This window comes from Elephas maximus, chromosome 5 (genome assembly GCF_024166365.1).
Source record: "Elephas maximus indicus isolate mEleMax1 chromosome 5, mEleMax1 primary haplotype, whole genome shotgun sequence".
Classification (NCBI taxonomy): domain Eukaryota; kingdom Metazoa; phylum Chordata; class Mammalia; order Proboscidea; family Elephantidae; genus Elephas; species Elephas maximus.
In genome coordinates this window covers 121,500,383-121,526,791 of record NC_064823.1, presented here as the reverse complement: position 1 = coordinate 121,526,791, position 26,409 = coordinate 121,500,383, and the positions used below count along the sequence as shown (strand labels likewise).

At 37.3% G+C, this 26,409-nt stretch overlaps 1 protein-coding gene across 3 annotated transcripts in view; it reads right to left on the bottom strand.

Annotated features, from left to right (window-relative positions):
- RFC1 (replication factor C subunit 1) overlaps positions 1-26,409 on the bottom strand; it is a 105,308-nt gene that overhangs the window by 47,078 nt on the left and 31,821 nt on the right. For all 3 annotated transcript variants that reach the window (XM_049886345.1, XM_049886343.1, XM_049886344.1), the window contains exons 3-4: positions 21,468-21,543; positions 19,606-19,728 (exon numbers count right to left, since the gene is read on the bottom strand). In XM_049886345.1, coding sequence (XP_049742302.1) covers positions 19,606-19,728; positions 21,468-21,543 — 199 coding nt within the window. The remainder of the gene's footprint in view (positions 1-19,605; positions 19,729-21,467; positions 21,544-26,409) is intronic.

Here is a 26,409-nt window from a genome sequence, read left to right as displayed (position 1 = left end):
TGGCTGCATCAGCTGCAAGCCTGACAGACGTGAGTGGCTCTGTGGGCTGGGAGCTGGACACGGGGAAGAAACCCAGGTTAACGCACCCAATACTTGGACAGCAGATTTTTTCACTATTGTTGTAAATGTGAAATGTCGGATAATGAGGCAGTCGGTAAGTGAGGGGTAGATGGATTCATATTTACTGACATAAAGATATTCCTACCTTTATTAAGTGACAAAAGCAGGTGATACAGTATGTTTAATGATACATATGTGTATAAACATGCATGTATGTATATAATATTCAAAATAAGGGAAGGCTATACAAATTGTGGTCTAGTCATGTAATGGACACAGGCAGCTACTAAAAATGAATCCCAAAGTACAAAGCTTTGCAATTTTTTTTTTTTCCAAAAAAAAAAAAGTGGTATCAGCAAAAATAAGCTGGCAAAAAAACCCCAAATGCAGCACTTTGTTCTTTTAGGCTAGCCCAAACAATATAGGTATAAATGCCACCCCTAAAAGGTGAATTTCTTTTCATGAGCCTTCTCTACTAGCCATCTCTTTATCTCTATAATTAGTAGGAAGGAATAGAGCCCATCTCTGAATTTTGGCTTGTTGTCAGGTACCATTGAGTTGGTTTTGACTCACAGCAACTCTGTGTACAACAGAATGAGACACTACCAGGTCCTGCACCATCTTCATAATCATTGCTGTTTGAGCCCATTGCTGCAGTCACTATGTCAATCGATCTCACTGAGGGTCTTCCCTTCTTTCACAGGCCCTCTAATTTACTAAGCATGATGCTCTTCTCCAGGGACTGGTCCCTCATGATAACACATCCAAAGTACATGAGACAAAGTCTAGCCATTCTCACTTCTAAGCAGCACTCTGGCTGTACTTCTTTCAAGACAGATTTGTTCAGTCTACCGGCAAAACATGGTACATTCAATATTCTTCCCCAACATCATACTTCAAATGTATCAATTCTTCTTCTTCCTTATTCACCGTCCAGCTTTCACATGTGTATGGGGTGACTGAAAATATTATGCTTTGGGTCAGGAACACCGTAGTCCTCAAAGTGACATCTTTGCTTTTTAACACTATAAAGAGGTCTTTTGCAGATCTGCCCAATGTAATACACTGTTTGATTTCTTTGTTGCTACTTCCATGGATAGATTGTGGATCCAAGTAAAATGAAATCCTTGACAATGTCAATCTTTTCTCCATTTATCATTATGTTGCTTACTGGTCCAGTTGTGAGGGTTTTTTATTTCTTTATGTTGAGGTGTAATCCACACTGAAGGCCGTGGTCTCTGATCTTCATCAGTAAGCGCTTCAAGTTGTCTTCACTTTCAGTAAGCAAGCTTGTGTCATCAGCATAATCACAGGTTGTTAATGAGTCTTCTGCCAATCCTGATGCCTCGTTCTTCTTCACATAGTCCAGCTGCTCGGATTATTTGCTCAGCACACAGATTGAATAAGTATGGAGAAAGGATACAATCCTGACATACACCTTTTCTGACTTCAAACCACACAGTATCCCCTCGTCCTGTTCAAAAGATGGCCTCTTGGTATGAACAGGTTCCTCAAGAGCACAATTATGTGTTCTGGAATTCCCATTCTTTGTAATGTTATCCACAATTTGTTACGGTCCACAGAGTCAAATGCCTCTGCATAGTCAGTAAACCACAGGCAAATACCGTTCTGTTATTCTCTGCTCTCAGCCAAGACCCATCTGACATCAGCAATGATTATCCCTTGTTCCACATCCTCTTCTGAATCCAGCTGGAATTTCTGGCAATTCTGTAAATGTATTGGCTGCAACTGCTTTTTGAATTATCTTCAGCATAATTTTACTTCCACGTGATATTAATGATATTGTTCAATAATTCCTGCATTCTGTTGGATCACCTTTCTTTGGAATGAGCACAAATACAGATTTCTCCCAGTCATTCGGCCAGGCAGCTGTCTTCCAAATTTCTTAGCAAAGATGAATGAGCACCTCCACTGCTACATCCGTTTGTCAAAACATCTCAATTGGTATTCTATCAATTCCTAGAGCCTTGTTTTTCATCAATGCCTTCAGTGCAGGACTTCTTCCTGCAGTACCATCGTTCTTCATCATATGCTACTTCCTGAACGTTGACCAATTCTTTTTGATACAGTGCCTCTTTGAATTCTTTTCATCTTCTTTTGATGCTTCCTGAGTTGTTCAGTGTTTTGCCCACAGAATCCTTCACTACTGCAACTTGAGGCTTGAATTTTTTCTTCGGTTCTTTCAGCTTGAGAAATGTCGAGCATGTTCTTCCCTTTTGATTTTCTAACTTCAGGTCTTACACATTTCATTATAACACTTTGGCTTTTCGAGCTGCCCTTTGAAATCTTCTGTTCAGCTCTTTTACGTCATCATTTCCTCTGTTCACTTTAGCTGCTGTATGCTCAAAAGCAAGTTTCAGACTCTCTTCTGACATCCATTCTGGTCTTTTTTTCTTTCTAACTTTTTAATGACCTTTTGCTTTCCTCATGTATGATGTCCTTGATGTCATCCCACAATTCACCTAGTCTTCAGTTGTTAGTGTTCAAGGCATCAAATCTATTCTTGAGATGGTCTCTAAATTCAGGTGAGATATACTCAAGATTGTTCTTCGGTTCTCGGAGCCTTGTTTTAATTTTTGTCAGCTTCAACTTGAGCTTGCATAGGAGTAATTGATGGTCTCTTCCACAGTCAGACCCTGGCCTTGTTCTGATGATACTGAGCTTCTCCATCATCTCTTCCCACAGATGTAGTCCATTTGATTGCTGTGTACTCCATCCACCGAGGCCCATGTGTATAGTTGCCATTTATGTTGTTAAAAAAAAAAGTATTTGCAATGAATAAGTCATTGGTCTCGCAAAATTCTATCATGTGCTCTCTAGAGTCATTTCTATCACCATGGCCATATTTTCCAACTAGTGATCCTTCTGTTTCCAACTTTCGCACTCCAGTCACCACCAATAATTATCAATGCATCTCGATTGCATGTTTGATCAATTTCGGACTGCAGAAGTTGGTAAATATTTTCAATTTCTTCATCTTTGACATTAGTGGTTGGTGCATAAATTCGACTAATCTTCGTATTCACCAGTCTTCCTTGTAGGCGTACAAATATTATCCTATCACTGACAGCGCTGTACTTCAGAATAGATCTTGAAATGTTCTTTTTGACAATGAATGCAATGCCATTCCTCTTTGTCATGTACAGCATAGTAGACCATGTCCTCACGATATATATCCCAAAAATCTACTATTCCTAAACATAGACATAATTTTTGGAATGTTTTCATGATTTCTGAATAACAATGTAATTACACACGCATCTTTAAAGAAGAAATATATAAGCACCGTGTGTTGTGATAAAATTTCAAGGAAGTTTTCATTGTACTAAGCAAAATTGCACACTAAGACCCCTTTTTCACTTGATCACAAAATAAACAGCTACGCAGGCCCTTTAGAAAGTAGAATCAACTCTAGTAAAATACAGTTATGAAGAGAAAAAATGGATATATTCTCATGTTCACTTGCTTTGACATTTATTCGGTGCCCCCGATGCACACACTTTCCCCATACTGCTCATAGCTACAGGAGTAACTAACATAAATACCTACCACAAACAACTAACACAAAATTTAAAAAATTCATAATCCTAAGCATAACGATATTTCTTATAAATATAGAGGATTTTGTTAAGGTGAATATAAATACAGACACCATTTGATAAAGTCATAGACATATCTGAAAATATTCAGACATCTTGCCTTGACGATATCATCATCATCTTGCCGGAAAACCTGAAGACAGAAGAAGTCCTACTATCTCTATTCTATGATTTCCAAACTAGTTGTCTTAAAGCCTCTTTAGCCTTTAATATTTCAAATGTTGTACCAATATGGAGGAAGAAGACAAAAAAGACCAAAGGTTGGAATGATGGAACTAAAAAAAAAAAAATGGAACTAGCTGTATGCAAAAGGCACAAGCATTTAGCAAGTATTGATGTGCCCATCCTCACATAAAATAAATATTTTACAATCCTACAGAGCATAGAGATGAAACATTCTAAATGAAGTTGTGGTTTAAAAAAAAAATTTGTTCTTATTTTCTACTGAGCCTAAATTTGTTTCTGCCCTGTCAGAAGCCAAAGGCAAACTGTGTTCTCTTCTCCCCAGAAACTTGTAATAAAAATAATGAAAAACAGATCCAAGTCAAATTTCTGAGACCTAGTTGAAAATCATGGGCAACCGAACACTCAGAATTTCCCTCCGGGTTATCTGTCTCCTTATAAAAAATACCATTTATTTTTATTTATATACAACAAAACCACAAACATGGTAAAAACAAAATAAACTAGCATTATCCAACACACAGCAGAGGAACTGTCTGGGAGAGAAGATTGCTTTTCTACTCTGATTTTTATTTGTTCATTTATTTAGAAGAATAACAAATAAATGAGAAACAAAATAATGTGCAGGTTCCTGTAAAAATCTATTTACAAACCAAGAAGAAAAAAAAATCTAATTCTGGAGTTCATACTGCTGAGAGTTTGGCCTTTCCAAATGGATCACTGAATATCCTAATTCTGTGGTTTTGTTTCCTTTGGTCTAAAACAAACAGAAACCAAATCAGTGGAGCATATGCTGGAGAGATCAGGTTACAAAGATTAAAAACAATGTATTTAAAGGACTAATGGACCACATCTATCATGGCTTCCACCAGACTAAGTCTAGTACAATGAGATGGTACCCAGCTACCAATGACTGCTGTGACAGGGATCACAATAGAGGGTCCCAGTCAGAGTTGGAGGAAAATGTAGAACAAAATTCTAACTCAAAAAGAAAGACCAGGCTTGCTGGCCTGATAGAGACTGGGAGAAACCCTGAGACTATAGCCCCCAACACTCTTCAGCTCAGTAATAAGGTCACTCCTGAGGTTCACCCTTCGGCCAAAGATTGAACAGGCCCATGGGACAAAACAAGACCAAAGGGGCTTACCAGCCCTGGTGCAGGGACTGGAAGGCAGGAGGGAACAGGAAAGCTGGTGATAGGGAACCCAGGGTTGAGAATGGACAGTGCTGACATGTCATGGGGTTGTTAACCAATGTCATAGAACAATGTACGTACTAACTGTTTGATGAGAAACTAGTTTGTCTGTAAACCTTCATCTAAAGTACAATAAAAAAAATTAAAAATTAAAAAAAATGTATTTAGCAATAACAAGTGAAAAACTAAAAAGGGAATCTGGGTACTTATAGACTTTTTCTATAAAGTTCCTTTTCAATACTACCTTGGGTCAAAAACTCAAGTTGTTATTTTGATGTTGGAAGTACAGAAAGGTTCACACATGTGCCAAGCCTTCAATAAATATTTGTTAATTAAGCGAATGGAGGAGAAACTACTCACACCATCTTTGCCCCACTTATGTGGTAAGTCAGATATTCTATATACCACGATGTAATCAAATAAAGCTTCTGAGACTGCTCATCTTTCAAGATTACTCAAGAAACTAGAGATCACTAGATGGCTACAGATTCGGTACCAGTGAATCCTCTTAGAATCAAAATGGAGTAAGTTATAGTTAGAAATCTATTTTATAATTTGTATGTCTATTCGGAATTGACTCAACAGCAACATCTGGTTTGGTAGTGAAGTAGATAATAACAAAGGCAAAGAAAAAGTACTGGCTTCTCATGTGATGTTATCCATCAAAGGTACCAAGTCCATACTCAAGGGGAGGTAAGTCCTAACAAAAGTCAGAAGTCATAGCTGCCTTCAACTTCCGGGAAAAGATACACAGGAGAGAGTTAAGCATTTTACTACTCATGCTCCTCCCTCCTCCATCTCCACTAGATCTCACAGAAAAAGAATACAGAAGGAAAAAAAAAAAGCTTGGATAATTGACCACAGGTACATCACCCAGGGTTTCTTATAATTCTAAGACATGAAACAGGCAATAGAAGGAAGCCTGAATGGTCCAGTTTTCAGGTTTCAAAAGCTAACGGGGTGATTCTGCAATGCAACTTCCCATCCCTATTTACATACCTCTTCCTCATACTTGAGAGAACAATCCTGGCCTCAGTATTAAAGCCATCTATGAATCACTTGCATATTATTTTATTAGTATTCAATGATATTTTCATAATATACTCCTGCTTCCTTGACATTCTGGAATACAATCCTATGTCTCTCATTCTCATATTCTTCTCAAATGTGGTCACAAATGCCTCACAGGAAAGTATGTCACCAGAACAAACAGTCTGGTCTGTTATCAAAGATGCTGCATAACCTCAACAATCATTAGACCTTCATTATTTGCTGTGTTCTTTTCAATTCTCCTCCCTCTCCACATACCACTTCATTTTTTTCAGTTCTCATAATATGCACTAATGAAAGGGAACAAGCTAGACAATAAAGGTTATACGAAAGCATCTAACCAAAGAGCAGCTGCTGAAACTGCTTAGGTACAACCAAACACCTCACGGGTTTTGGTTTCTTAGTTTGGCAGTTTAGGGTCACAGTATCATGGGACATCCTAGTAATTGGCCTAGTAACAAGTTTAGTGTCTCTAGTGTATCTCCTAGTTTGTTGCCTAGTGCTCGGAGTATCAAAAGCTTGCAAGCAGCCATCCAAGGTATGATAATTGGTCTCTATTCTCCTGGATCAACAGACGAAGAAGGAGAGTCACGAATAGGAAAAAGAAATAGAAATGTGTAGCTAATTCCCACCATGAACAACTGCCTCCATTGCCATAAGACAAGAACTGGATGGTGCCCAGCTACCATTAGTGAACATTTTGATCAAAGACTCTGTAGAAGAATCCTGATCAAAAGGGATTAAATATAGAATAGAATATCAAATTTCCATGGAATCCATAATTTCTAGAGCCATGGAGGCTGGATGAACCTCTGAGACTACTGCCCTGAGATAATCTTTAAACCTTAAACCAAAAATATCCTCTATAGTCTCCTTAAAACCGAACAATAATTTAGCTTAACTAGTAAAGAATGTCTGCCTTGAGGACTGTGCACTTTTAAGAACTATCTGGGATCAAATTGACAACAGCAACTCAAAAGATTAGATAGGAAACTTAGGGGGCAGTGAGATTATGCTAACAGGTAAGGAACAATTTGGTAAGAGAGGGTAAGAATGGCTGCACAACTTGAAGAATGTAATCAATGTCACTGAATTGTCCATGTAGGAATTGTTGAATTGATGTATGTTCTGCTGTGTATATTCTCAACGACAAAAAGTAAACTAAATTATAAAAGAAAAAGAAAGCATTTAACTCTTATAAAGATGTTTTAGTCAAAGTTGATTTTTAGATAAAACTGCTAAACATCACAGAAAACAGATGTCCCTAAAGACTAAAAAAGAGATAGAGAGTCCTAACTATCAAAAGGAGAAAGGCAGATCCCCAACCACAGAACTACAGAACAGGAGAGTTCAGTGACACTGATGTACAATAACATCGTGAGCAGATCAAAAGGAGTGTACGGTATTCAACAGAAGCTGGCAGGTATTCATGGAGAATAAATGATGCCGGACTACGCCCTCATTTACTCTGAGTTACCAGGCTGGTAGATGAGATGAATACTGCAAATCTTTAACAAAATATCTACCAAATCCTTCTCTGACACGCTTGTGGCAGGGTTTCTCAACCTTCACATTACCGACATTTTAGGCCACATAATTCTACGTTGTGGGGAGCTCTCCAATGCACTGTAGAATGTTTAGCAGCATCCCCAGCCTTTAGCCATGGGACACCCCTCCCCCAGTTGTGACAACTAAAAATGATTCCAGATATTGCCAAATGTCCACTAGGAGGCAAAACTGCTCGACTGAGAGCCACTGGTTTAATGGCAAGATGGAGAAACACAAGCTAAGAGTGACTAGTAAGATTCATGAGTAATTAAACAGCTATTTATAAGTAATTGAACTGCTATATTCAGGGTGCTAATAATGCTAAACAATTTTGCTGATTAAGAGAGAAACAGAAAAGATGAGTCTACCAAATCTGTAAGAGACATAAATACAGATGATATGAAAAATAAGAGAAAGGGGAACATCCAAAGACCCACTGGATTCTTTCACAGTGAAACTATGTATAACGCTGGATAAAAAAATTGCTTTTTTGAGAATAAGTCTTCTTAAAATAAGTCAGCCCTAATATTAGGTGTTGTGAAGATCAAATGAGACAGACAGACAGAAAATACGCTATTTTATTCTATGAAGCCAGTAATTAGTATTTTGAAAAAATATACACAGTATTATGTATATATGATAAAATTTATTTTAACATGAATACAGTAGAATTCTCCCTGCTTTTTTCTCTGGATATAAGAGTTTCAAATAAAAGATTCTTATGCAGAAGATATTGTTATTAAGAAAATACAAACTATTGCTTACCCTCATCTTTGTGAAAGAGTAAGTAGTATGAGTTTCACGCAAATCTGTAAAAATGTACAGCTCGAACTTTTAAAGTGGATTTTCTCTTTCTGTAATAAGTTAGAAAATAATGAATAAAGCATTGGCTATGAAATTACAGTACCAATTTCCAAACTTCTCTATTGATTCTCTCTGGCACGCACAGACAGCTACCTGGCCAACCGACTGGAGGGGATCCATATTTATGTCTGTTCCAAAGAAAGGTGATCCAACCAAAAGCAGAAATTATTGAACAATATCATTAATATCATACACAAATAAAATTTTGCTGAATCATTCAAAAATGGCTGCAGCAGTACATCGACAGGGAACTGCCAGAAATTCAAGCCAGATTCAGAAGAGGATGTGGAACAAGGGATATCATTGCTGATGTCAGATGGATCCTGGTTGAAAGCAGAGAATGCCAGAAAGATGTCCACCTGTGTTTTAATGACTATGCAAAGGCATTCAGCTGTGTGGACCATAACAAATTATGGATAACACTGCAAAGAATGAGAATTGCAGAATATTTATTTATGCTCATGAGGAACCTGTACATAGATGAAGAGGCAGCCGTTTAAACAGAACAAGGGGACACTGTATGGTTTAAAGTCAGCAAAGGTGTGCATCAGGGTTGTATCCTTTCACCATACCTATTCAATCTGTATGCTGGGCAAATAGCCCAAGCAGCTGGATTGTATGAAGAAGAATGTGGCATCAGGATTGGAGGAATATTCATTAACAACCTGTGTTACACATATGACACAATCTTGCTTGCTGAAAGTGAAGAGGACTTGAAGCACTTACTGATGAAGATCAAAGACTACAGCCTTCAGTATGGATTACACCTCAATATTAAGAAAACAAAAATCCTCACAACACAATAAGCAACATCATGATAAATGCGAAATGACTGAGGTTGTCAAGGATTTCATTTTACTTGGATCCATCATCAATGCCCATGGAAGCAACAGGCAAGAAATCAAAAGATACATTGCACTGGGCAAATTGGCTGCAAAAGACCTCTTTAAAGCATTGAAAAGCAAAGACGTCACCTTGAAGACTAAGGTGCACCTGACCCAAGTCATGATGTTTTCAACCATCTCACTTGCATGCAAAAGCTAGGCAATGAATAAGTCAGACTGAAGAAGAACTGACACCTTTGAATTGTGGTGCTGGCAAAGAATACTGAATATACCATGAACTGCCAAAGGAACAAATAAATCTGTCTTGGAAGAAGTACAACCAGAATGCTCCTTAGAAGCAAGGATGGTGAGACTACATCTCACATACTTTGGACATGTTATCAAGAGTGATCGTATCAGTCCCTAGAGAAAGACATCATGCTTGGTAAAGTAGAGGGTCAGTGAAAAAGAATAAGATCCTCAATGAAATGGATTGACACAGTGGCTGCATCAATGGGCTCAAGCATAAGGATAATTGTGGGGAAGGCACAAGGCTGGGCAGTGTTTCATTCTGTCATCGCCAAGTTGCATAGGGACTGACTCGGAACTGACTCGACAGCACATGGCGGAACAGTTATGGAGGCTTCCTAGACATATCCAAACAATGCAGGATTGGTTTACTGGGTTAAATGGCTTAGGACCATAGTCTAGGGGGAGAACTTAATCAATGAGCATAACACAATTCATAAAGATAATGTTCTAAACTTCAGGTAGTAGTGAGTTCATGTTAATGAGGGAGGAACAACTGCGAAAAGGAGGGTGAGAATTGTTGCACAACTCGAAGAATGTAGTCAATGTCACTGAACTTTACATGTTGAAACTGTTGTTTGGTGCATGTCTTGCTGTGTATATCCTCAACGACAATATAAATTAAGGCAAAAAAAAAGAGTGTTCTACATCTTAGTTTACAGAGTAACATCTGGGGTCTTAGAAGCCAGAGGGCAGCCATCTAAGATACAACTATTGATCTCTACTCATATCGATAAAAAGAGAATGAAGAAAACCAAACGCTCAAAGAAGAAGTTACCCACACAAACCACAGCCTCTTCTAACATGAGACCAGAAGAACCAGAAGAACTACATGGTACCTGGTTACCGCTAGCAAGCGTTCTAACCAGGGACACAATCGAAGGTCCCAGACGAAATGGGAGGAAAATGCAGAACAAAATTTAAATTCCTAAAAAACGCCAGACCTACTAGACCGATAGACTAGAGGAACCCTCAAGACAAGATACCCTTTTAACGTGGAAGTGAAGCCACCCCCGTAAGTCACCTTTCAGCCAAATAACTGATTGGCTTGTAAAATAAACAATATCACCCGTGAACAGTGCGCTCTGTTAAACAATCAACTGTATGAGACCAGAGAGTCAACATTTACCCTAAAGCAAAGATGAGAAGGCAAGGAGGGGAAGGGAAGCTAGATCAATGGAAAAAGAATAAACAGTATGGCTACGGTGACACACTGTAAGAACTGTAACCAGTACCAGGGAACAACTTGTATAAAAATTGTTAAATGGGAACCTAATGTGCTGTGTAAACTTTCATCTAAAACATAATAAAATAATTAAAAAAAAAATCTTATCTAAACTTTTCACATTTATCTCATATTTCCATCTCCTCCAGGAAATTATTTCCAGAACTTCCAAAATGAGAGTTACCTCTTCCATGCCTATCTTTAGAAGATATGTTAACTTTTTCCTTGCATTATACTTTTTATTTAAAAGCCTTATCTTCCAAATATTTAAGCCCTTAAAAGCAGAACTAAACTTTATTCTTTTATCTACTTCATTGATTGTCCCATCCCCCCCATACAGTTATGCAAATACAGTAAACACACTGCCATGTTTGCTGAATAAATACATTAGTGGAGATTTAATATTTTAAACTGTTGTTAGTTGCCATGGAATCCACTCCGACTCATGGCAACCTTACGCACAACAGAACAAAACTTTGCCCGGGCCTGTACCATCTTCACAATCGTTGCTATGTTTGAGTCCATTGTTTCAGCTACTGTGTCAATCCATCTCACTGATCCCCTTGTTTTCATTGGCCTTCTACTTTACCAAGTATAATGTCTTTCCTGATGACATGTCTAAAGTAAGCCATCCTTGCTTCTAAGGAACATTTTAGTTATACAGCAAAACCTGCAAAAGCTAGAACTGGTATAAGGTGAAAACCTGTCAGAGAAGGAAAACTCAAATATTTTCCACTAATAGAACAGAGAAGTAGTAAGACTGCACCTTGTCAAAGGCAGAAAACTTCCCAAACCTGGAAAAATGAGGCAGTCTCATTGAGTTCCAGCTCTCACAGATTTCACTGTTTTTCCTCTAAGACTGTTCATTCATTCTTTTGGCAGTCCAGAGCATATTTCAATATTTTTCACTGACACCATAGTCTGTACACATCAATTTTTCTTCTCTCTTCCTTCCTATTCAACTTTCACAAGCATATGAAGTGACTGATAAGACCATGGCTTGGGTCAGGCACACCTTAGTCATCAAAGCAACATTTTAGTTTTTAAAATTTTAAAGAAGTCTTTTGCAGCAGACTTGCCCAATGTGATACATCATTTGGTTTCTTGTCTGCTGCTTCCATGATCCCAGTAGAATGAAATAATTGACAACACTTCTTATTCCATTTATCATGACATTGGTTATTTCTCCAGTCATAATTCTCACAACTAGACCAATAAGCAACATTGTTAAATAAAAGTATTCAAATTTAAATTAAAAAAAAAAAATAAACAGATGACAGAATCCTGAAACAAAAGATCTTGACCACCTGGAACCTAACTAGATAAAATCGTAATAGTGAGATTTGTTGTTTGTTTCAGAAAGAAATTTAATAGGGGTAAAGGTAAAGTCTCTTTTCCACATCTGAGAACTGGAAAAGAAAGAGCTGACTTAACAGTACCATATGTTTTTTAAAAAAAAAAAAAAGTCTTAAAAAAGGTAAATACTAAAGGAACCAAAAAAAAAAAAAAAAAAACCACCTCGGAAAAGCACTGTGCCCAGAAGCAGGAGATGGGTGTCCCGTTCTATTTCTCCATAATAAATAAACCAAACCAGCTGCCATCGATTCCAACTCTTGGTGACCTCACGCATGTCACAGTAGAACTATACTCTGTAGAGTTTTCGATGATTTTTTGGAAGTAGATCACCAAGCCTTTATTCCAAGGCACCTCTGGGTAAATTCAAACGGTCAACCTTTTGGTTAACAGCCAAGCACAATAACCGTTTACACCACCCAGGGACTCCATTCTCCATAATACAAGTAAAAAAAAAAAAAAAAAATATTTTCTCTCAGTCTCTCAACCATCTTTTGATGAGCAAAAGTTTAAAATTTTTTATGAAATCTAGTTTATCAATTTTTTTTTTATGGTTATTGATTTTATATGCTGTCCAGGGAAACCTTTGTTTCTGTATTTTTCTAAAAGCTTTGTAGTTTGTTTTTTTGTTTAGGTCTGTGATCCATCTTAAGTTCCTTTTTCTGTATGCTGTGAGGCAGCAGCTGAAGTAGATAAGCTATATTCTTAAAATGACTGGCACTTAATCTCAGGAAATACTATTCCCTTTTATGTGATCATATTCTTTATTGGGAAATACCAATTTACTGACAGTTAAATATATTATGTTGCAATGAAGTATAAACAATCCGATATCCAACATCTAAAAATAAAGAGAATGAGAAAAATTAAATCCAGATTATTAAACTAATTTTTTAAAGAAGTTTAAAAGGATAAGCTAGAGATATTTCTATGTGACAAGAAAGCGAGGGAAGGAAAAAGAGGAAAGAAGGGTGAACTAAGGCATTGTTATTAAAAAGCAAGTTGCAGAAATTTACAATATTATTTAAATACGTAGAGAGAGAGTTACGTAAGGAAAAAAGGATTGGATAACGGAATGGGACATTTTTATGTGAACTGTTTAATTATTTTTCAGTGAGAATGTATTAATGTGTTACTTCCAAAAACCAAAACCAAACCCACTGCCGTCGAGTAGATTCCGACTCATAGCGACCCTACAGGACAGAGTAGAACTGCCCCATAGAGTTTCCAAGGAGCCACGGGAGGATTCGAACTGCCAAGCTTTGGTTAGCAGCCGTAGCACTTAACCACTACGCCACCAGGGTTTCCAATGTGTTACTTAGGTAATTTAAAATAGTGTTAATCTAAATACTGCCCCCTTCCTCCTAAAATTCTAAGTTTAATTTGTTCCATTCTAAGTGTACAAATCAATATAAATTTTTGAAAAAGTATAATCAAAGAAATAATACACAATTCTTAGTTGCCTCTCACTTGAAAGAAATTTTATGCCTCAATCATTTCCCTAAAGACGTCTAAGAAAAGCTCTTTACTCTATGCAGAATCCATTCCTATTTGTCTGATACACAAACTTTATGTCTCTATAAGACACAACACAGAGAATGTTACACATACATTCCCAGTAAGGTTTTTGCTTCTATTTTCCCCGGTCACAAGTCACTGATATTACAGGATAACCTAAAGAACACAACATCCTTCAATTTTTTCCCCATTGAATACCCATAATCATAGCTTCAAGAGCATTAACTGCTTCTGGAATTACATGCTCGATTAAAATTACCAATAAACTATCCTCAAAACACGGAAAACACCCACCATTTTCAATCAAACAGCAGCCCCTGATGAAACAGCACAATAAAAGGTCATCTTTGCCAAACAAAACTCAAGGTCTCTCATTTCATTAAACAGCTAAAAGTAAATATGTTTACCCAGTACAGCAAGTATTTGGGTTTTTACCAACCTACAGGAACATTTTACTAGAGTCAATAGTTAGCTATACAGGTATTTAAAAGCAATTTTTTTCCCTGTCCTGTAAATTGGGAGATTAATGTGGTTAGATTACTTAAAAATCAATAAATACTAATAAAACATTTAATCAAACAAAACGTTTATGAAAAATAGTTGTCATGGAGCTAAATGGTAAGTCTAAAGAACTATATAATAATATAGCTAAAGATGTATATAAAAATATAAATAAAATAGTAGAAACCTAGGTTATTCCCTAAATCCTTTTCCCATTGTCTGTAACAGCCCTGTGCGACAGAATAAATGTGAGCCACATTTTCTAGCAGCCACATTAAAAAAAGTAAAATGAAACAGATTAAATTAATTTTAACAATATATTTCATCTAAGGTAATATACCCAAAATATTATCATTTCAACATATAATCAATATTAAAAAATTGTTAATGAGATAGCTCACATTCTTTTTTTGTATGAATAATTAGAATTCAGTCTATATAGTTCAAACAAAAAAACCAAACCCATTACCACTGAATTGATTCCGGCTCATAGCAACCTTATAGGAAAGAGTAGAACTGCCCCATCGAGTTTTCAAGGAGCACCTGGTGGATCTGAACTGCCAACTTTTTGGTTAGCAGCCGTGGCACTTAACCACTACGCCACCGGGGTTTCCTGTGTATAGTTACAACAGTATACATTCCAGTTATCTACATTTCAAACACTCAATGACCACATGTGGCTAGTCGCTACCATATTGGACTGCGTACAGCTGTAATGTTGTTGTTAAGTGCTGTCGAGTTCCGACTCACAGCAACCCTATAGCGCAGAGGATAACTGCCCCACAGGGTTTCCAAGGAGTGGCTGGTGGATTTGAACTGCTGACCTTTTGGTTAGCAGCCGAGTTGTTAACCACTAAGCCACCAGGGCTCCTACTTTGTCCTATAGGGTCGCTATAAGTCAGAATCAACTTGTTGGCAACAGGGGTTTACAGCTATAACATAAGTGGGTCAAATGCAATTTTTAAATTTCTGTAGCACAATTACATAGTAGTCAACAGAAAGCTCTAAGGACTTGAGCAAAAGCAAAATGTCTTTAGCATAGTCTTTAAGAGCAGATCTAAGCATACAATAAGTTAATACTTACTGAACATTTACTATGTGCCAGACCCGATATTAAGTGCTTTTCAAACATTATCTCACTTGATCCTCACAATGCCCTCTAATGAAGATACCAGTAATAGTCCCACATTTTACATACGAGAAAATTAAGACACAAAAGACGTAAGTAAAGATTTAACTCAGGCAGTCTGACCCAAGAGGTTCAGGCTCTTAAAAATATAAATGCTATACTGTAACAAAAATACCAACAGAAACCAAAGGCTGGTTTTCTATAGCAAAATGCAGAAGATAAGCATAAAATAAATGATAAAATATGGAATAATGAAGCAAAATTGTTTCTTTTGATACTAACAAGTTTTTAAAACTGAATCATGTCATACAATACTTTTCTACCAAGACACTCCCAATCTCCAAATAAAAGATACAATTTTAGGTTATGATTTTTATTAAGTATTATTACCACAAATATTTTAACCTTATATTTGTAAAAAGAAAATACTCATGGCCCTGTATACAAAAATTATAGTTTTAGCTTAAAAAAAAAAGTAGAGTAATAAAAAAAAAATTTTTAAGGTCAAGTATTTTCCAGTGAGTGTATTAATTTCAAAGAAGTTATACTTTTCTTTTTCTGAAACTCTTTATTATTTCTGATTTTATTATGTTGATTTTATTGTAAACTTTTTTTTAACAGTTTATTTTTTGTAGAAGGAAGGAAAAAGATTTATCTTCCTCAAACTTATTTAAAATATCATTTCAAAGACTATAGGAATGTGAAAAGATAAAACAGGCAAGAAAAGAGCTCATTTCCTTCCTATATTCAATCCTAAGAAAAAATAGAATACTGTGTCATACTGAACATGTATTAGATGGGCACACTGTATCTCCAGATTTTTCGCTAAAACAAGGTGACAATGTCCACTTTCACATGTGCATACCATCGGCAGCATGACCCAAACACCGCCTAATGTTCATAAAATTTTCAGATAAAAAGCTGGACATCTCTTCAGAAAATAACATTCAAAAATTCCTCATCTGAAGTAAACAGTCCCATGTTAAAGAAAATCTGTGACCACAGCTTAAACTGTCTGACCCTGCTGTGTACCTAAAATCACAAGATAACAATGGCCTTGACCCACAGCTGAAGGCCATATGACTGCACACTAACTTGGACGTTTCCAGGGTTTGTTTTTTCTATTCCATTGGAAAGTTTGATTACACCACCTTTCGTTATATTACAAATCTATCACCATACTGTTTTTTACTACCCCTCCCACATATTCAAAACTTTGCAAAGGCACCCAGATCTAAGAGGGAGGCCTCTTAATGAAAAAGTTCATTTGTACAATGTGTCTGAGAAGATACTCAGTAATCGACCAAAAAGGTTAAAAGAATCACCTCCCAACTGCCATAATAAAGAAACATCTCAGCTTTCCCACAAATTTTACAGAAAATATGTTTATGTCACTTATATTTTGGATCTTCTCATTTTGAACAACTTTATTAAATAAACATCGTCTAGAAAGCTCACCTGTGGGATTCTTTTGGTTTTTTTGTTTTGTTTTGTTTTCCTTTTGACTGCCTATTAATTTCTGTGCTAGGCACTGGGTCTGGTCCTTTCATAAGCATCTTATTAATTTCTGTGCTAGGCACTGGGTCTGGTCCTTTCATATGCATCTTCCCAATAAGCCTATGCAATTAATAGTCCTGCTTTATAGAAAAAGAGACAGACTTACTGAGCTGTAGCCCAAAGTCACACAGCTGCTAAGAAATGATGATGCACCTCCAGCCAGGGAATCTTCCAGTTCCAGGTTCCCTCTACAAGGACTTTCTTTCCTGTTTCATTCCCTACTGACTGACCACTTTATCTACCATGGTGCCTTCTTACCATCAAATAAAGCCCATACAGGCAAGCAAACTTTATTGTTATTCCTATTTCCAGAAACGTTGGCCTTTACCTGCAAATAACATTAAAACATTAAACCAAACCGATTCCCTCTGAGTCGATTCCGACTCATAGCAACCCTATAGGACAGAGCAGAACTGTCTCATAGGGTTTCCAGGGTGCGGCTGGTGGATTTAAACTGCCGACCTTTTGGTAAGCAACTGAGCTTTTAACCACTGCACCACCAGGGCTCCTCATTAGAGCTGAACTGTATCTCAATAAAGCTATTATTTAAAAAGAAAAAATCTTAAGCATGCTAATAATATCAACTCTCCAATTATCCACAATAATATGGATAAATACATGAGACCACAGATAGCATGGCTGAATGAAACAAACAAACAAAAAATCTTTTTAAAAAAGCCAATGCTAAAATCTTCAGTGTCACCAGAGAATACAGAGAATCAGGTTACGTCTGTGACAAACATAAGGAATTATCATATACTTAGATTATTACTTTAGCATGCAAGATTAAAAAAAAAACTTACATATTAAAGTCCTATATAATTAATATCACTAAATTGTACATGTAAAAATGGTTGAAATGGCAAATGTTTTGCTATATACATTTCACCACAGAAAAATTAAAAAAAAAAAAAGCTATTGAACATCAATGCTGTATGGAAAGATTACAAATTGTAACAAAACTTTAGGAAGGAAAAATAAAGCCTTTAATGAAACAAAACCAAATAGAAGATAAAATCTGAATGCCATCAAATTCAAGAGAAAAAAAATACAGACTTTAAGAAGGAAAAAAAAAAAATTATTATTTATTTATTTATTTTTATGGAACAATTACTAACAAGAAGCAAAAGACTTGCATAAGCAGCAGTTTAAGCTCAGTGAACAAATGAAATCCCTTCCTACTCTTTGTGTGGGAGTTTTCCACCCCAGCTGCATTAGAATTTTAAAAGCTCCCTGGGTGATTCCAATGAGCAGCCAGGATTAAAAACCAAAAGAAGCTCTTGCTTAAAAAAAAAAAAAAGAAAGAAATTCAAGTTTTGGATAATTGCCCTATGCAGTTGACAATGACCAGAGTGACAAAATTTTTAAAGTTGGATAAGACCAATGATGGATTACTCATGAAAAAAAATTCTAATTAAAAAATACTGCAAACCAGTCTAAAAGAGCTACATACTGTATGACTCCAGCTAGATGACATTCTGGAAAAGGCAAAACAAGAGAGACAATAAAAAGATCAGTGGTTGCCAGATGTGCAGAGGGAGAGAGAAAGATGAATAGGGGGAGCACGAGGGATTTTTAGTGCAATTAAACTCTTCTGTACGATATTGAAATGGTAGATACGTGACGTTACGCATTTCTCAAAGTCCACAGAACCATACAGCACAAAGAATGAACTCCAATGTAAACTATGGACTTTAAAAAAAAAAAAAAAAAAAATTTTAACAAAAATGTATCAGTATTGCTTCATCAATTATAACAAATGTACAACACTAATATAAAAAAACAAAAAAACAAACCCAGTGCTATGGAGTCAATTCTGACTCATAGCGACCCTACAGGACAGAGTAGAACTGCCCCATAGAGTTTCCAAGGAGCACCTGGGGGATTCAAACTGCCGACCCTTTGGTTAGGAACCATAGCACTTAACAACTATACCACCAGGGTTTCCACACTACTGTAAAATAGGAGAAATGGGAGGAGGGGGTAAAAACAGAACTCTACACTTTGTGCAGTTTTCCTGTAAACCTACAACTGCTCTAAGAAATAGACTATTAATTTTTTTTAAAGTTCTAAAGCAACCCAATAATATTTTAATCTATGATTGAAGGTAGAACTTCAACTTATATGATCCAATACCAAAAAAAACTCATTGCTGTCGAGTCAATTTCAACTCATAGCACTACTACAGAACTGCCTCATAGGGTTTCCAAGGCTGTAATCTTTACGAAAGCAGACCTCCACATCTTTCTCCCATGGAGCAGCTAGCGGGTTTGAACCACCACACTTAAAATTCCAAGGGCCAATTCCCCTGTAATTAGCTGGCCCTTAACCCACAGAAGGAAACCTGGTGGCATAATGGTTAAGAGCTACAGCTGTTAACCAAAAGGTCGGCAGTTCGAATCCACCAGGTGCTCCTTAGAAACTCTATGGGGCAGTTCTACTGTCCTATAGGGTCGCTATGAGTAGGAATTGACTCGACGGCAATGGGTTTGGGTTTAACCCACAGAAAATCCCAAAGATGATTACAGCCTTCCCCTGACAAATTCAACAAAGCAAAAAAGGCAATAAAAATTCAATTCAAAGAAAAGGAAGTAGACAACAATGAGATATTCAAGAATGTAACACACACTGCATCTCTTTAAAAAACTAAACATATTCAGTATGCTTACCTGTTTCTGAAATGTATGAAACAGGATCCTTTCGTAGAATTTTACCAGGTTTAGAAGACAATGTCATTTTTTCTGGTTGCTTTTTGGCATTTTTAACCTGCACTCTCTCCTCTGATTCTGAATCTGTATGTGAGACGAAAATAAGACAAAACTTTGAAAAGAAATACTATAGTATAGTGTGTTTTTAAAGTAGGCTTTGTGAACAATTCCTCAAGGTCCTTTTCAAGTCCCACCTCTTTCAAGAATTTTGCAGGTTACTTCTACTCACTATGAAGCCTATGTGTTAGTTTTCTTTTGCTGCTGTAACAAATCACCTCAAACTGAGTCGCTTAAAACAACACAGATGTATTATTTTAGATGCCCGACACAGGTCTCACTAGGCTAAAGTCAAGGTTTCGGCAGGGCTGCCCTTTCTGGATACTCTACGGGAGAATCCATTTCCTTGCTTTTTCCAGTTTCTAGAGGTTGCCAGCATTCCGTCGCTCATGGCCCCCTTTCTCCATCTTCAAAGCTAGCAACATCAGGCCTAGTGTTTCTCATGCTGCCATCTCTCCGCTTTGTCACACCTTCTCCCATTTTCATTCTCTTTTCTTCTGCCTCCCTCATTCACTTTTAAGGACTCCTGTGATTACACTGGGTCCATCCGGATAATCCAGGATTATTTCCCTATTTTAAGGTCTGATTAAACCCAGAAAACCCAGTGCCATTGAGTCTATTCCGACTCATAGTGACCTTAATTCCACATGCAACATTAATCCCTCTTTGCCATGTAACCTAACATAGTCACTGGTTCCAGGAATTGGGGCATCTTTGAGGGCCATTATTCTACCCACCACAGCCTAATTGCCAAGAGCACTTATATATATATCAGGACAAAGTGTAAGCACCTGGCATAGTACCTGGTGCAAGATAGGTGTTCCATAAACTTCAGCGCCCTTCCTCTTCCCCTGCACATGCATTTACAAATCCTGTCTCATACTGTTCTAAATTAAATGTCCATAGTTTCTCGAAAGATGGAAACTCTAGGAAGCAGGACATGTACCTCTTTAAAATTCCTTACAGTACAGAGCAATAAAAGGCACACAGTAAACACTCAAATACTTTTTAAATTGAATCAGAACCTTTGCTATCACTGTCAAAATCTTGACAATCCATAGAGTTCACAACGGATGGATCCTCCCTACAAAAACACTCAAACTTTGAGTTCTACCATTATTTTAACATGCCCTAAAAGACATGAACAAAAACCGTTGTTGCCTATCTTAAAGATATATTCAAAAATGTCTTTAAATTATGTTAATACCTTTTTAAATGCAACAAAAAAAAAGCCAAATCTTTCAATCAAGCACAAAAATAAAACTTTAGATGTCTGTTTTAAAAGCAATATTCTAAGGCATTATTCAATTTACTTTCCCAGAAACATAGCTGGAACAGAACCTAGCAGGAATATTTTAAAAGACAGATCCGACATATTCAAAAGTTTGAGACATGTTACATTATCTCTCTAAACAAATCTTTAATACATTAAGGTATTTTAGGCTCTGATAAGTTCTACCCAACCCAGTGCCGTCGAGTGGATTCTGACTCATAGCGACCCTATAGGACAGTGGAGAACTGCCCCGTAGAGTTTCCAAGGAGTGCCTGGTGGATTCAAACTGCCATCCCTTTGGTTAGCAGCCATAGCACTTAACCACTATACCATCAGGGTTTCCAGTAGTAAAATAAAAATTTTTTAAACTTTCAGCATAAAGTTTTTTTTTCAAAGCACATATTAACATCATATCCACAATAGTTTGGAAAACAATGTTCTAAGGAATAGAAAATAATTTTACGACTTTAAAGCTCCTCAGAGGAAATATTACCTGAATCGTAGATGATCCTCTTTTTCTTGTTTGGTGGTTTCTGTTTGAAGTCATCATCTTTGCAAGAACTATTTACCTATAAATATCACAGTGTAATTAGGACACCAAGAAGCCTATATAACTTACCCTATTATTCCTCACTGGACTTATCTCAGTGGTTTCCAACCAGGGGCAATTTTGAACCCCAGGAGACATTTGTCGATATCTAGAGACATTTTTGGTTGTAACAATTACAGGGAGGAAGGAAATATTACTGGCATCTAATGGTTAGGGACCAGGAATGATACCAAACACCCTACAAAGCACAAGACAGTCCTCCAAGACAAAGAATTATCTAGCCCAAAATGTCAGTAATTTCTTGATTAGGCTAAGAATAGGCTAGACAATAATTACATCAGAATGAAGAAGAAAGAATTACAGAAAAAGCTATATTATTGTTCAGCTCCACTTTCAACACTGACCTATGTATAACAAAGAGTAAAAGAATGTCAGATACTACAAGGCAAGTGCTTCCTGAAAATGAGAATTAGAGACAAAAATAAAAGCTAAGGTGTTTTGGGCCCATCACTAGCCATACCTATTGGAAAACTAAACAAAGCCAAGGAAAAAGGTATTGTTTATGTCTCCTAGTTATACATCACATTTTTAACATATTCAAACTTTCCCAAAAAGCAACAAGAAATCAAACAGCCAAAAGGCAATTGTAATCAATTACAATACAGAAATATATCTCTATCCATTACAGTAAAACTCTAAAAATATAAGAGTCAACTCGCTTGCAAGAAAATGGGGCAACTCTATTCACCTCTAGCAACCAAGAAAGGAGGTCAGGAATAGGAGGAAATGGAATGTGTGGCTAACTCCTCCGTGAACAGCCTGTTTCCTTTGCCATGAGACCAGAAGAATTGGATGGTACCCAGCTACCATTACTGAATATTTTGATCAAAGATCCTATGAAAGAATCCTGATCAAAAAGGGGAAAGGGCAGAACAGAATTTCAAATTCTCATGGAATCCTGACCTTCTGGAGCCATGGAGGCTGCAAGAACTCCCAAAACTACTGCCCTCAGATAATCTTTAAAAACTTAAACCAAATATATTCTCTAAAGTCTTCTTATAGCCAAACAACAGTTTAACTTAACTAGTAAACAATGTCTGCCTTGAGCATTATGCTTTTTACATCTATCTATACGGGATCAAACCGATCAGCAACACTAAAGATTAAATATGAAGCTTAGGAGACAGTGAGTTTATATTAATAGGGGAAGAACAACTCAAAAAAGCAGGGTGAAAATGATGACATAACTCAAATACTGTAATCAATGTCACTAAAATGTACATGCAAAAACTGTTGCATTGGTGTACATTTTGCTGTGTATATTCTGAACAAAACGAAAATAAATTATTTAAAAAATAAAATAAAATGGGACCTAGAACAACCACAACAACTCAAAAGCGAAAAGGATATCCCAGAAGGGAGAGAGCCACAGGGGGGCCCAAATTATACGTATAAACTTTGGTCACATCTGTGTAGGCACAAAATAACTCTAAGTGTTTGACTAATGTTAAAACAGTTGAACAAAATTTCAATTTCTGCCTGTATTAGTTTCCAGGAATGCCATAACAAAGTATCACAAGGTGCTGCATTGTCATTGTTAGGTGTGACTGAGTTGATTCCGACTCATAGCACCCTATGCACAACAGAACAAAACACTGCCCAGTCCTGAGCCATCCTTACAATTGTTGCTATGTTTAAATCAGCCACAAGATGGGTGGCTTTAAACAACAGAAATTTACTGTCTCTCAGTTCTGAAGGCTAGAATTCTGAATTCAGGTTGTCAGCAGGGCCATGCTCTCTCCAAAGGCTCTAGGACACATCTTTTCTTGTCTCTCCTAGCTTCTGGTACCCTCAGGTATGCCTTGGATTGGAGCTGCAGCATAACTCCAGCATCATATTTTGTTTTTCTCTGTCTCTGTGTATTTTTTCCTCTTTTATAAGGACACCATTCAGACTGAATTACACCCATCCTAGTCCAATATGATCTCATGTTAGCTTAAGTGAGAACATCATCAAAGACCTTATTTCCAAAAATAGTCACATTCACAGGTGCCAGCGGTTAGGATTTCAACATATCTTTTTGGGAAACAATTCAATTCTTAATACTGTCTATCAAGAATTTAGAATTTGAGTTCAGCCACGTTAACTGCCTGCCAAACCAAAAGAATCAATGCTCTTTGGTGGTATATAACAGAATCCAAAGTCCCTCCACTTATCATTCACAACGTCCAAGATAAACTCAAAATAAAACGTACAAAGTGAAAATGTGGCCTGCAGACTCAAGAGAAAAGGCACTCAATGGAAACGAACCCTGATATAACCCAGATATTATAATTAGCACACACAAGAATTTTAAAGCAGCTATTTATATATATATAGAAACCCTGATGGCATAGTGGTTAAGTGTTATGGCTGCTAACCAAAGGGTTGGCAGTTTGAATCCACCAAGCGCTCCTTGGAAACTCTACGGGGCAGTTCTACTCTGTCCTATAGTGCTGCTATGAGTTGAATCAACTCAATGGCACTGGGTTTGGTTTTATATATATGTGCGTGTGTATATATATATATATAAAAAATACTACCCATATAATATATAGTTATAAGAGCAGCTGTTTTAACTACAGAGCCCTGATGGCACAGTGCTTAAGAGCTATGGTTGCTAACCAAAAGGTTTCAAGTTTCAATCTACCAGCTGCTCCTCGGAAACCCTATGGGGCAGTTCTGCTCTCTCCTATAGGGTCGCTATGAGTCAGAATCAACTCAACGGCAACGGATTTGTTTGTGTGTTTTTATTACAGCTATGCTGAAGTATATGAAGGAAACAAATTACGAAAGAGAACCAAATGAAAATCTTAGAATTGAAAAATACAATATCTGAAATTTAGAAATTCACTAGATAGGCTTAACAGCAAACTAGAGATGACAGAAAAGTCAATGAACTTGAAGATAGAAAAATAGAAATTATTCGATCTGAAGTATAAAGAAAAACATCAATGAAAATGAATGAGCTTCAGTGATCTGTGAGACATGATCAAAATTCAAGCATATATGTAAACTGGAATCCCAGAAGGAGAGGACAGAGAGAATGGGGCAGTAAAAAATATTTGAAGAAGTAATATCAAAAGATTTCCAAATTTGATGAATGACGTAAATTCAGATTCAATAAGCTCAGAAACCTTAAACAGGATGAACACAATGAAAACCACACCCAAGCACACCACAGACAAACTGCTGAAAACCAAATATACAGAGAAAATCTTTAAGCAGCATTAGAAAAACCCATTACAAGGGAAAACAATAAAAATGACTGCTAACATCTCATCAGAAAGATGGAAGCCAAAAGACAGTGGAACGTTCTTAAAGTGCTGAAATAAAAACTCTCAACCCAAAGTTCCATATCCAGCAAGAATATCCTTTAAGAATGAAGACAAAATAAAGACTTTTTGCTGTTGTTGTTAGGTGCCGTCAAGTTGGTTCCAACTCACAGTGACCCTATGTACAATAGAATGAAACACTGCTGGGTCCTGTGCCATTCTCACAATCATTGTTATGCTTGAGCACATTGTTGCAGCCACTGTGTCAATCCATCTCATTGAGGGTCTTCCTCTTTTTTGCTGACCCTCTACTTTACCAAGCATGATGTCCTTCTCCAGGGACTGGTCCCTCCTGACAACACGTCCAAAGTATGTAAGACATAGTCTCACCATCCTTGTTTCTAAGGAGTGTTCTGGCTGAACAAGACAGATTTGTTCATTCTTTTGGCAGTCCACGGTATGGTCAATATTCTTCGTCAATACCACAGATAAACAATATTCATGACCAAAAGATCTACAGTATAAGAAATGCTAAAGAAAGTTCTTCAGGTTGAAAGAAAATATTAGGTGGAGTCAGATCTTCAGTAAGAAATGAAGAGCATCAAAAATGACAAATATGTAGGTAAATATAAAAGCACACTATAGTCATGCGCCTCATAACGTCTGTTCAGGAAACATCCAACTGCATATACATCTGTGGTCCAGCACATGCACTCCCCAGAGAATGCCCACAACTCAACCTGGTAGCAATCCCACCCCACTACCTCCCACCCACAGGAACTGGTACCCCTGCCACTGAGAGGAGTGGGCACCTGATCCTTCTCCTGAGCACCCATGGTCGGCAAATATTGTAGGGCCCAGCCAGGAAGAGGGTCATCAAGACTGCTCCCCTGCTGCCCCGGCCTGTGCCTAAAGCCTCTCTGCCATGACCTTCATGGGGCCACAGGGCCACACGCAGGGCAGGGCCGGCCACACGCAGGGCAGGGCCTGGCCACACGCAGGGCAGGGCCCAGCCACGCACTCACCTGCGGCGTCCGCAGCAGGAGATGCCTGGGTCACACATTGCATATCAGTTCCTGGGCCCATGTGCCCAGGAACCCCACACTCTGGTGTTCCAACACCCAGGTGTTTACACAAAGTCCAAATCACAAAACATTCTATTTCACAGAACACATCATGGACATTAAGCGACACATGACTACATTTTCTTCTTAATTTCTTTAAAACACAGACGTCTATTTAAAACACAAACTATTACACTGAAGTGTGGAGTATTAACATATGTAGACGCGATACAACTGGAGCATAAAGGATGGGGTGGTGGTATATGGACCTATACAGTTTACGTGAAGTAGAACAATATTAACTCAAACACACTACTGTCTCCGTTGCTTGCTTTCTATAGTAACATTACTTCTTAACCCCTCTGAGGCCCAAAGAGGACAGGGAAAAGAATAAAGCTTTCTTCCAAAGCCTACCCTCTCCTTACAAGAAGTCCAGCACCATTTACCTGAGGCTAGGAGCTTGTGCCTCTATGAACAAGCCTTAGTCTTAAAATACAAAGTTTTAAC